The sequence below is a fragment of the Notamacropus eugenii genome, chromosome 1 (assembly GCF_028372415.1).
Source record: "Notamacropus eugenii isolate mMacEug1 chromosome 1, mMacEug1.pri_v2, whole genome shotgun sequence".
NCBI lineage: Eukaryota > Metazoa > Chordata > Mammalia > Diprotodontia > Macropodidae > Notamacropus > Notamacropus eugenii.
This window is the reverse complement of record NC_092872.1, coordinates 303,890,051-303,902,768: the sequence shown is the minus strand read 5'-3', so window position 1 is coordinate 303,902,768 and position 12,718 is coordinate 303,890,051. Positions and strand designations below refer to the sequence as shown.

The window sequence follows — 12,718 nt, the reverse complement described above, 5'->3', positions numbered from 1 at the left end:
TCATTTTTAACTTACAAAACTTTAGATATCTTCATGTTAAGCATAAGTGTGAATGTCTGATGCTCCAAGTACTACTAAATACTATAAAGCTGACTTCTCTTTAAGTAAAGCTATTTAATGTATATTTTTTCTTGATGGAGATTTTCAATTCTCAATGGGTTCCTTCCCTTTTAGTATTTCTCCGTACCATTTTATCCTTTTAAGAAAAATCCATGGTAGATGTGTGAGAAGAAACAGAATTGGGGATGTGGAGAAACCAGTTCTTGTTATGCTTTTTTAAGGTGTTGTCATCTTTTTGCTGGTGGTAGCTTTTTGTGGGATTTTAGACAACTGGACCTGAAGGCTACCTACGTTCTTTAATACTCCCTCCCTCCCTCCCTGTGCTTCTCTCAGAACTCTCACTGGTGTACTTTTTTTTATAAGACGTCTACTGTCTAGCTTTCAGGTGACAATGACATGTTTTTGCTAACCAGTGGCCCGTATTAAGAAGAACGTCCGAACTTCTCCAGGTATAGGTGTTTAGGGTCAGGGGAAGCGGGGGAGGGACGGAGAGGAAGGAGGGGGTGATTGTGGGGGAGAGAAACGGTGTCTCCTCCTCTTTCTGAATGCAAATAGCCAATGAGGTGGCTCGCCTGGGCCAGTCAGGCTGCTTGTGCCATATAGTATGCAGCAACCCGAGGAGTCACGTTGGGGGAAAGGCAGAAAGGAGCTATCCGTTTACACTACTTTGCTATAGCAGCTATCTTAATGGTGACTGCGTGGCCGGGGAGAAACCTGATCAGCTAGATCCTGCCGAAACCAGGAGGGAGGGAGTGGGCTTTCCGGAGAGGGGAAGGGGGGAGGGGGGGGCGAAAGAAGAAGGAGAGTGGAAGAAAGAGAGGAGTGGGGGGGGGACGACAAAAAATGTCCTCTTCCTCCCCCACGGACCAGATCGCAAGTGCGGTGGAGATAAAGCAAGAAAATGGGATGGAAGCCACCCCCGAAGGCAAGGAGGCGCCAGCAGAAGTGCTGGGGGGAGCCGTCGCCGCACTCGATCCTCCCGCTGCCGCCCCTTTCCCCATGGAGCCGGTGGGCTCGGCGGCCGCTGGCGGAGAGGAGGGGGCGGCGGCGGCCGTGGCGGCTGCAGCGGCGGCAGCGGCGGCGGCCGTGGCGGCCGCGGGAGCTGCGGCGGACCAGGTACAACTCCACTCTGAACTTCTAGTCCGAAACCACCAAGCCGCCGCGGCCGCCGCCGCGGCCGCCGCCGCAGCGCAGACCCCGCTGGCTTTCTCCCCGGACCACGTCGCCTGCGTTTGCGAAGCCTTGCAGCAAGGGGGAAACTTGGACCGCCTGGCCCGGTTCCTGTGGTCTCTGCCCCAGAGCGACCTGCTACGTGGCAACGAGAGCCTCCTGAAAGCCCGAGCCTTGGTCGCCTTCCACCAGGGCATCTACCCGGAGCTCTACAGCATCCTCGAGAGCCACAGCTTCGAGTCGGCCAACCACCCCCTTCTGCAGCAGCTCTGGTACAAGGCGCGCTACAGCGAAGCCGAGAGAGCCCGGGGTCGGCCCTTGGGAGCCGTGGACAAGTACAGGCTGAGGAGGAAATTCCCCCTGCCCCGGACCATCTGGGACGGCGAGGAGACGGTGTATTGTTTCAAGGAGAAGTCGCGCAACGCGCTCAAGGAGCTGTACAAGCAGAATCGTTACCCGTCCCCGGCAGAGAAGCGGCACCTGGCCAAGATCACCGGCCTCTCCCTCACTCAGGTCAGCAACTGGTTCAAGAACCGCAGGCAGCGCGACCGGAACCCCTCCGAGACCCAGTCCAAAAGGTGAGAAGCCAAACTTCCCTCCTCCTCCTCCTCCTCCTCTCTCTCCTCCCTCTCGCTCGCCCTCCCCCACCCCCCAGCCTGCTTTTCCTCCAAGCGCTGGCAAACATGGCGCTTACCTTCCCCACTAGCCTTGTCCTGCTGCTGCCCACCTCTCCCTTCCCTCCTCCCTACCTCCCCCCTCCTTCTCTTCCCGGACGCCGCACTGGAGGATAGGGAGTGGAGGTAGGTTGGGGGGGGGGGGCGGGGGGGAAGAAGGAGGAGGAGGGAACAGATCGCTTTACCCTCCCCCTCCTTCCCCTAGAAGTTTCTTCTCGCCCGGGTATCAGTCCCCACCCCCCACCATTGACCGGTCGGTTCTGCCCACCCCGATCCCTCAGCCTTTTGAAGTTGCCACTGTCCCCAGGTCTGGCGGGGTAAAGCGAAGGAGTTTGCTGGCAGGCGAGGAGGGCGCTCAGTTTCCTCCTTCCTCCTTGCACTGGGGCTCGCCTGGCTTGGGGGCATTCCTCCCTCTGGTCGGACATAGGCGTGAGGGGCTGCTGCCACAGAAACATATGCCCACCGGACCCCACCCGACCCTTCTAGCTCTGCTTTCCCCAGCTTAGGCACGCACACACAACACAACACAACACAACACACCCTACCTGGGATTCTGCAGCTCCTCAGCCTTGGGCTTGGGAAATGCTGTAATTAGGGGTAGAGGGGCCTGTACTTTGGGCTGTGGTCGGTAGTGGGGGGACTTGGCTGGGGCGGGGGGGGGGGGGTGAGGAAGAGTGTTAAGACCGAGGTTTTATTTGACAGAGTTAATCATTCACTATGCCCGCTGTTCTTTTCAGCAGTAGCAGCAGCAGCAGCAACGTGGGGGTGTTGGTGCGACTCGCGTCTACAGTGTTTTGAAACCTGATTCTGAGCTCCTTCGGATCGGGTTTCATCGCAGTCCCGGGAAGCCGGGGATGGAAAAAAAAAATGTGCTCTCCAAACTCGGTTTTCCTATGGCTTGGTGGCCAGGCGAAGCCAGGGGGCTTATGGCGGGCGGTGGTAAGGAAGTGGGTGCACAGGGATCTCCTGCCCGTTTGGAGCTTTTGTTTCTTGCAGCCTTTGCTATGTCAGAAAGGATCAGGTTTCCCAGACCTTTTGTTTTTGCGCCTGAATATACTTCCTGTGCTTGTGTGTGTCGCAGGGACAGTGCTCACCTGAGTATGTGTACTGTTAGTTGTGGCACAGGGAAGGCCGGGAGGAAATAGGGTCCCCCAACCCACCCGGGTCTGGAAAAACGATCGAAGTATCCATAATATATTGATCAAACAATCAATGAGCTGGGGTGAGTCGAAGCTTAAGGGCTCTAAGAGAAGTGGAGCCGGCCAGGTGGAGGTGACCACCCGGCGCACAAGGCACATTCCAGAGCCTGCTCTCCTCCTCCTGCCCCTCCCCCTTTCCCCTCTTCCCTCCTTCCCTGGGCAAACCGGGCCTCCAGGCATTCCTCTCCCTGTGAGGGAGGGAGGGAGGAGGAAAAAAGAGGAGGGCGGTGAGGCTGCTGTGCAGAGCCAGCCGAGGGCCCCTAGAGCAGCCGGGAGAATCCAGTGCTGAAGCCCGACTGTAACCAAAACAAATCACACCAAAAGACAGAGAAAGTGAGACTGAGGATCAAGAAAGGAAAAAAGTTGCAGATAAGAAGAGAATTAATTATTCCCCAATCAGAAACTCGACCTTTATAGCCAGGGGTTAGGGATTCCTGCCCTAGTCCTCTAACAATGAGGAAATAAATGGGGCCCCGGGGTAGGAAGTGGGGGGGAGTGGGGTGTCCTGGCCACCAAATACAGAATTCTGCCTCTCCCCTCCCCCTCCTCGACCCGGGCTAGTTTCTCACCCCCATCACCACACACACTCATTCTCTCTCTCTCCCTCTCTTTCTCTCTCTCTCTCTCTCTCTCTCTCTCTCTCTCTCTCTCTCTCTCTCTCTCTCTCTCTCTCTCGCTCTCTCTCGCTCTCTCTCGCTCTCCCCCGCTCTCCCCCTCCCTCCCCCTCCCCAATCCTCTTTTCCTACCATCTGTGCTTTCTTCCTCACTGCCCCCTCCTCCGGGTTGCCCCTCTCCGGATATGCCCCCTCTCCCACCCTCCCCCAATGAGTCACCCTCCCAGACAGCGACTGAGGCTCAATCTCAGCTCATAAATCAAAATGCTCACAACTCTCCCAGCCCCACTGCCCAAAGCCAGAGTAATCCCCTCCTTCAGCACTAAAGTGAAACAGACCCCTCCAGGCACATTGCAGGATCCATCCCAGGGCCAACCAGGCCAAGAACATCCCACCTTCTACAGTTATCCAACAAGCCCCCTCCCATTCCACTCTTAGGCCAAGTAGGGAAACACCACTGCTTCTATCCTGGATCCTTCTCCTAAACCTGGTAGATGAAAAAATGGGTGTTCGAAGGAACAGATGGAATCTGGAAAGACTGGGGAAGAGGCCTGAGGGTGCATGGCCTGGAAACCACGAGGGAGGGGGAAGTATTTGGTTTCTTCTTATTATGTTGTTTTTAGCTTATCCCTTTTCCCATTCATTTCACCTGGCCCATTTCTATTTTTTTTTAAGTTCAAAGACAGGTGCATACCAGATAGTTGTTCATGAGATGAAGGCTCTGTTCCCCACAAACCCATCGGTGTCTTTAGAATTAGATAGGGGAGACTAGGGTCCACAAAAACTGGGGATAGGGATAGTTAGTTGATGTAAACCTTTACAGAAGAAATCTTTACATTTCCCATTATCTATCCAGGTCTCTAATGGATTTTAAAAAATAAAAATAAAATACCTCAAGGTACTCAATTTTTTTCCCCCAGGGCAACTGGAAGCCCATATCCTAGTGTTTTGATTCTTAGATTTTTCTCTAAAATATTACTAATCCAATTTGTTTAAAGGAGTTTCTCAATCCAAAGCAATGATTGTTCTATTTTTTTAAATGTAAATAGTAACTTATTTACTGGTAAGAGTCAGTATTATAATGGTAGAAAAAAATATACTATGCCACTAGATTTATGACCATGGACCTTTAACTTCCTCATTTTGGGCCTCAGTTTCTACCTTTGAACAATGAGAGCTGAGCTATATGGATTCTAAGGTCTTGCCAGCTTTAACTTTCTATGAGTCTACCCAATATTCCTTTTGCTCATGTTGGCTGATGTTGCATTTCCCAGACTATTTTTCTGAGTTTATCAAAAGATGACTTAGGATCTGAAATTTACCTTTTTCTTGACTCATACTTAAGATCTTTTCACAGAGACTTACCAATCTAAATGAAGCCTACAGATACCATCCTTTCTTCCCATCATCTGATTTAGGACCTGATTTTCCAAACAAATTGCAAGTACTTAAAATGTCATCCCCTTGGCCTCTAATGTATCTTGATTTCTTCTCCCCTACACAGTGAGTCAGATGGTAATCCCAGCACTGAAGATGAGTCCAGCAAGGGACATGAGGATTTATCTCCTCATTCACTCTCCAGTTCTTCTGATGGAGTCAACAACTTGAGCCTTCCCAGCCATATGGAACCAGTGTATATGCAACAAATTGGAAATACTAAAATATCATTAAGTTCCCCTGGAGTGTTACTGAATGGAGGCTTAGTACCTGCAAGTACTTCACCTGTCTTCCTGAATGGCAATTCCTTTATTCAGGGACCTAACAGTGTAATCCTTAATGGACTAAATGTAGGAAATGCACAGACTGTGACTTTAAACCCATCAAAAACTTCATCAAGCATTGTGAACAGTGGTGCATCCATGACTGACATCTTGGGATCTCCTTCAGAGGATGTAAAAGACTTCAAAGTCCTCCAGAGTTCCACAACAAATTCTGCAGCAACAACCTCCTACAGCTCCAGTGTCCCTGCTTCATTTCCTGGTTTGATACCTAGCACTGAAGTTAAAAGGGAAGGCATACAAACAGTGGCTTCTCAAGACGGCGGTTCAGTGGTGACTTTTACAACACCCGTACAAATAAACCAGTATGGCATTGTACAGATCCCCAATTCAGGAACAAATGGCCAGTTGCTTAATGGAAGCATTGGATTCTCTTCTCTGCAGCTGCCTCCTGTTTCAGTGGCAGCTTCACAAGGTAAAGGTTTCATTTGCTTACAGTAATGCCTTGGGCAGAAGTGAGTATGAGTGTCAGCTGCTGTCTTTTGTGAAACCTATGTAGGGGTGTTGTAGCCCAAGTGCCCTGGTGTCTGCTACAGCTGCAGAATATCCGTGTTCTTTCTGCTCACCCTCATTACAACACCTGTTAGCAACACTCAACATGCTTAACTCCCTAGGATCATGGGGATGAGCTGTATTTTTTTTTAGGAGCTGAATGGAAAAATATAGTTCACAAGAAGCCTTGCCAGCTCTGCAGTTATAGAAATATAAAATATTGGTGCTTACAAAATAACCCATTTGGTGACTTTTTAAAATTAAAAATTAATATTAGCTCGTAGAACAAAGAATAAGCATAGGAGCTGGTGTGAACATGCATTTTACCTAAACATCAAATGTTTGTCCAAAAACATTTTGTAAGAGCAAGCTAAAATCAGGCACAATGATGAGGTGGATTGATTGTGTTGAGCCATGTTCTTCCTATAATTAAGGATAACAAAACTAAAGGGAAACCAAAGGAATGTGTGTTTGAATTCCTGTTTATATCCCTTTAGACTTGTCCATCAGATATAGAGATGTCTCTCAGATGATTGCTTATTTCCATTATTTCTAAAAATAGAAGAGACTTGACCAAAAGCAGGGCAATCTAATACAGTAAAGAGAGCCCTGAACTGGACTAAGGGCCATTATACTAGCTCTCTCAATGACTCTGAGCAAGTTTCTTGGTCTTTCTTGCTTTGAGTGTATGCATCTATACAGTGGAGATGATGAAAACATTAGCGTTAAAAGCCGAACACCTCTCTTAGTCCTAGAGTGGAAGGTTTATCTCATTTTAAACAAACCCAATATATGAAAAAAGACTCAGAAGTAAGACCTGACTTGCCCAGGTTCACACAGCTAGTAACTGCCAAAATCCAAACTCACACCGAAGTCTACAGACTCTCAGATAATTACATTGCCCTCTAGACTGTAGCACAAATAGATCAATTAGGTGGTGCTTCTTCATTTAACAATATTTACAATAGAATTTTATTTGAAATCTACTTTCCCTGAGGTATTTAAATAGTGTGATGAAGTGGAATGCTAGTTTTGGAGCTCTGCTAAGAACTTGGGTTTGATTTCTAGTTTTGCTACCCACTACATGTGTAACCTTGGATAAGTCACTTTACTTCTCCAGAACTCAGTCTCCTCATCTGACACATAGAGGGGTTGGATTAGATGACTTCTAGAAATCCTTCCAACTCTAAATCAAACACTGATTTGACATATGAAACTAGAATTTGCACATAGGTTTTTGGGAATACATAAAATGAAGTACTGCTTTACACAGCATTAACTTTCCTAGTTGGTTATAGAGAATTTAGAAATAAATGTTTTTGCATATGTATTCCCATTTTAGTTTTAATATTTAATATTTAATGCTAAACTACAGAAATTTCATAACATATTCATCATTATTTTGGTATTCCAAGTTAGTCAAAGAGCTAAAACAAGTAGAAAAGCCTTATAAAACTATGAAAAATGAGGTGAAAATCAGTGCTGATTTTTAACATGATTAAATATACATTTTTCTTCTCAATACCATTCATCCCATCCCCACCCCATCCTGTGCAAACCAGTTTTCACTCCTCAGGAAAATTCACTTAGAACCAGTAGGTAAAATCTGAAGGCAACATATTTAAAGCAAAAAGTGAATAGTTATTGGGGGTGGGAGGTGGAATTGCAAAGAGTGTTTGAGATGGAGAAATACTTTTGATGTGTAACCTGGGAAACTTGATGCCACAGAAAATTATTAGGGGCTAATAGCTTAATTTTTTAAAATGAGACATTTAATGGGAATAAGAATAGCATTTTCAGTTATAATAGCTAAGATCAAATGACAGGGCTGTCAGTCTTGGGATTATTTGGGTAAGTTGAAGGCATAAGTTTAACCAGATGGATTCAGGAAGCAGTATTCCTCTTAGTACAATATAGCAATTCACAATTATGCATATTTTTGCTGCTTAACCTATATCTAAGATTTCTAAGATAAATAGTATTAGCCTACTTGTAAAGTTGCTGACTAGATAAATCATCTTTCTGTACCTACTCCTTTGTGGTGAAAATAATAATAATTCACACATTTTCTGACATTTTCTTACTCTTATGTGTGAGAAAAAAGATGTAAACCACAATAATTTTTAATATCAAATCGTTAGAATTATATTTTCTACCTAGTGCTTTATTTTATTTGCTTTATTATAAAATATTTATTTACTTCTTATCAAAAAGCCTTGAAACATAATCCTTATAAAGTTTTATTTATCCATATAGTTGTGACCGTTCTCTTTAGATTTGTAATGCAATTTCTTTATTCAGTGGTCATTAGATTAGAAAAGAGATTTTTAGATCATTTTTGTATTTTTCTATTAATTTATTATATTGGGATTTCTAGAGCATACTCAGAAATTTGGTTGTTTGCTCTTAAATTACTGAAAAAGTAGAGTATGCATGGTCTGATTTAATAGCACTTTCTTAAATTACTAGGAACTTTGATAAATAAATAAAGTTTTATTAAGTATTTACTATATGCTAGGCACTCTACTAAACTGTGAAGCTACAAATAAAGCCAAGCATGCTAGTCATTGACCTCTAGGAGCTTATATTCTAATGTGTGCGGAGCGGGGGAGGGGAAACAGGAAATAAAAAAGAGATTGAAAAAGGGGAGGAAGTCACATATACCGTCATGCAACTTCCAAATAAAACAAAAACGTGTGTGTGTGTGTGTGTGTGTGTGTGTGTGTGTGTGTGTGTGTGTGTGTAAAAATTTGGCTACATCCTAGAAGCTCAAGTTGAGAATTTTAAAGTATACTTAAGCTTCAGGCAAATCTTTTCAAATGGAAGCAATAGTTTCATTTGTTTGACTGACACAGGTATTTGGTAGGGAAATTGGAGCAGAGAGCATATAAAGAGAGAATAAATAAGAATAATTTGAGTATATCGTAAATATATTTTATTTCAGAAATATAATCACAATATTTAGGAATTATGAATATTTTATATTTAGACAGTGGGAGGAAATATACTTTGTTGCACACTTTGGTCTATAAAATGAAAACTTAACCTTACTAATTATACACATTTCCCCAAAATTCAAAATATCAGAAAATATAATTTTCTTTATGGAATGCTTACCAAAATATTGGCTTTGAAGAAATTCCATTGTAGGTAGGATATTTACAAATTATTTTGAGGATATCTGAAGTTTCCTATCATACTTCTTTCATCAGCATAGGAAGGTAGTTTTGTAAAAATGATTCTTATTATCCAAGCAAAAAAAATTATTTAATGAATTTTATTTAAAATTGGAACTTTCTCCATGAAGTAAATTGAATACTAGGAACTCAGATAGTGATTTAAGATTTATAAAGTACCTTTTCCTTTGAGATAGGTAGTGTAAGTATCACTGCCTTGTTTTCCAGCTGAGGAAACTGAGGTGCAGAAATGTTAAGTGCTTATAACTATATGTCTAGGAAGCATTGGAACTGTAATATGTTGAATATGATTGATATAGACCAGGGATTTCTTAGCCATTTTTATATTGTGAACCCTTTTGGCAGCCTGGTAAAGCCCATCAATCCCTTTTTATAATAATGTTTTTAAATGAATAAAATATATAGCATTGTAATGGAAACAAATTATTTTGAAATATAATTTTCCAAAAAAATAATTTTAATTCATGGACCTCAGCCTCTAGTTTAGATAGTCAACCTGGAATATTTCAGAGAAGAATAAAAAGACAATTTGGTATAATGGATAGAACCCTGGAGTTGGAATCTGAAAGATCTGGATTTGAATTCTGCCTCTGCCATTTACTAGCCATGTGAAACTGGGCCAAACAGTTATTTTCTCAAGGCCTCAGTTTCCTGTGAAATGAAGGGGCAGGATTAAATAACTTTTAAGCAGCCTTCTAGCTTTAAATTCATGATTCAAATTGCCAAACCTTTTTTTTCCCTCATTAGAAGGATATTTTGGTGTCACCTTAAGATAGTAAATAGTCTTTGCCTCATTTTGCCTGTAGAGTCTAAACAGGAAAAAAGGTTTTTGTGGAGCACTTGAAAGGTTTGTACTGTCTAGCTAGCTAACTTGCCTTAATTATCTAGAAAACATATCTATTCAACTCTATTTGCTTTGACTATATAGACTTGGTCTTAAAATGTCAAAAGGAAGCTCCCCTGAAGTGAATTAGGATATTATCTGCATATTTTCAGGGGAAAAAAAACCATTTGATAGGTATGAATTAATTGGATAATTCATTTAATTTTCTCTTTTCTCCTATGGAACTGATCTCCATCAACTGTTAATGATAGCCTAAGCCTTCAGGTCAGTTTTAAAGACTCAGCTGTGAATATATTGAAATGTGTTTGGAAAGACATATTTCAGTATTCCCATTAATCCTGTCTATCACTATAATCAGACTTAGAAGCATGTTTTAAAGTTCAGTTCTGTCAGAACAAAAGAAAAGACCTTTTGAATGTCTAATTGCCTTGGCATTGTTTATTTTATGGTAAGTTAGGTGAAAGTTTGAAACTTGTCTCCACAGGTTCATATGGTTAACTTGAAGCCCCAGGGCAAGTTACTTCATGCAGTATTTTCTGCATATCCATATATGCTTTTAGTCAGTTACTGAACTGTTCCCAGCAAAGGTGTTTTGTATTTGTATTTTCTAGTTCTAGTCGGAATAACCAGCAATGTACATCAACTAATTAAGAACTAGGCAGCCAGAAGACATGAGTTTGAATCCTACTTCAGAAACTTACTAGCTTTTAACTTCTTTTAGCCTCAGTTTCCTCATCTATAAAATAGGGATGATAATAATAGCACCTACCTTCACAGGGTTCTTGTGAGGATCAAATATTATATAACATTTATAGCACTTTGCAAGTCTTAAAAGCATTCTATGTGTAAATCCTAGCTATTATCAAGCTTTTAGTAGTGAACCAGAAAGACCTAAAATTCAGAAATAAGTCAAGGGAGATCTTTTACGTCACATTAGCTAAACTCTTACAGATGATATTATTCATTAACTTAAACTTGTGGAAAAATAATGTGTAAATAAATAAATAACAAAGTAACTTTCATCATCCCATCTCATTTTCAATCAACAGTAATCTCTACTTTATTCTTTTTAGGTAATATTTCAGTAAATTCAAGCACTTCTGATGGGGGGACATTTACAAGTGATTCTACCACAGCACAGCAAGGAAAGGTTTTCTTCAGCTCTCTTGCACCTAGTGCAGTAGTCTACACAGTTCCAAATTCAGGTCAAACAGTAGGACCTGTTAAACAAGAGGGCTTGGAAAGGAGCCTTGTATTTTCTCAATTAATGCCTGTCAATCAAAACCCACAAGTCAATGTAAACATGTCTTCTGAAAATATCTCAAGCAGTGGCCTACATCCCATGGCCTCATCATTAGTTAATGCAACTCCAGCTCACAATTTTTCCCTAGCTACCCCTGCTCTACTGAATGCAACAGAGCTGAACGCTGATATTACTGAGAGCCAGCCCTTGTCTACACCTGTAACAAGCACATCTACTGTGATTTCTGTCAGCAACACTAACTATGCAACTCTTCAGAACTGTTCACTTATTACTGGTCCAGACCTAATGTCAATTCCAATGACCCAGCCTGCCCTTGGGGAAATAGTTCCAGCAGCTGGAGACCGTGTGGGTCATTCCTCCCCAGCAGTACATGAAGATTTTGTCAGAGAGCACCGTTTAGTTCTGCAATCTGTATCTAACATAAAGGAGGATTTCATACCAAGTTCTGAAGACAAAGCAACAAGCAGTTTAATGATGCTGGATTCCAAATCCAAATATGTCCTGGATGGCATTGTTGAAACAGTCTGTGAAGAACTGGAAACAGACAAAAAAGAGCTTGCCAAGCTCCAGACTGTCCAATTGGATCAAGATATGCAAGATTTATAATTTTTTTCCCCTTTGTTTTTGGCATCCATGTTCAAATCTTGTCCAGAGGCCCTGAGGACATTAAGCATTTTCCCTACTTAAGGAAAATACTGCACAGTTTGGCAGAGAGATATGTTTCAAAGACTTTGAATTGAGTTTGCATGAAGACCACAATTAAATCCATGGAAGCAAAACTATATCCTTTTTTGTTCACGTGTTAGTATTCTCTTTGAACCAAGGAAGAGAACATGAAGGAGATTATCAAGTGAAGGTATGGTGGTTTGGTTCACTTAATGTAACCCTAAAGGCTGAAATGGAACTTCCACATAGAAACTTAATGTTTCAAAAGTAAAAATATACACATATCTAACTTCTAGAAAATGTAGCTATAAAAGGATAGAAACAATGCAATTCTTTTTGTTTACTCTTACTCCATGGGCATTGATACATTTTAAAAAAGAATAGATGATACCTCCAAACTATTCTTAAGATAGTTTTGATGTTAAGAACCTGAATAAACCCTGAATATTTCTGTTTTTCAGCATTTTCCCAGCTAGAAAGTATTGGATTGTCTTTGCCGACTGACAGATATGATAGCTGGCAGTTTAATGAAGCTTAGATAGTTTGACACTCTAATAAAAACAACTCTGAAATAGACTCCAGCATGAATGTAAATATACCTATTACTATTAGCAGGATATTTTGAATTAGTACAAATGAATCTTATTTATAGGGTATGCGTTTCCCTTTAACTTGAGGCACAATGAAATGAAAAGAAAACATGTTTTCTGGCTGTTTAATTTATTTTTATTGTTTGAACAGGAAGTAAACGTAGTTTTTT

General features: G+C 42.3%; 1 protein-coding gene across 1 annotated transcript; it reads left to right on the top strand.

Moving 5' to 3' along the window:
- The first annotated feature begins 695 nt into the window (after positions 1–695).
- Positions 696–12,431, top strand: LOC140517813 (homeobox protein SIX4-like). The gene is made up of 3 exons (XM_072629389.1): positions 696–1,808; positions 5,222–5,910; positions 11,102–12,431. Exons 1-3 carry the CDS (start codon positions 904–906, stop codon positions 11,896–11,898), a joined length of 2,391 nt encoding a protein of 796 aa, XP_072485490.1. The 5' UTR covers positions 696–903; the 3' UTR covers positions 11,899–12,431.
- The last annotated feature ends 287 nt before the right edge of the window (positions 12,432–12,718 follow it).

What these genes read in the sequence shown, in the direction of transcription:
- LOC140517813 (XM_072629389.1), top strand. Translation starts at nt 904, where the DNA reads ATGTCCTCTTCCTCCCCCACGGACCAGATCGCAAGTGCGGTGGAGATA. An exon ending in TCCGAGACCCAGTCCAAAAG is followed by an intron (nt 1,809 to 5,221) that starts GTGAGAAGCCAA and finishes TCCCCTACACAG; the next exon opens with TGAGTCAGATGGTAATCCCA. An exon ending in TTCAGTGGCAGCTTCACAAG is followed by an intron (nt 5,911 to 11,101) that starts GTAAAGGTTTCA and finishes TATTCTTTTTAG; the next exon opens with GTAATATTTCAGTAAATTCA.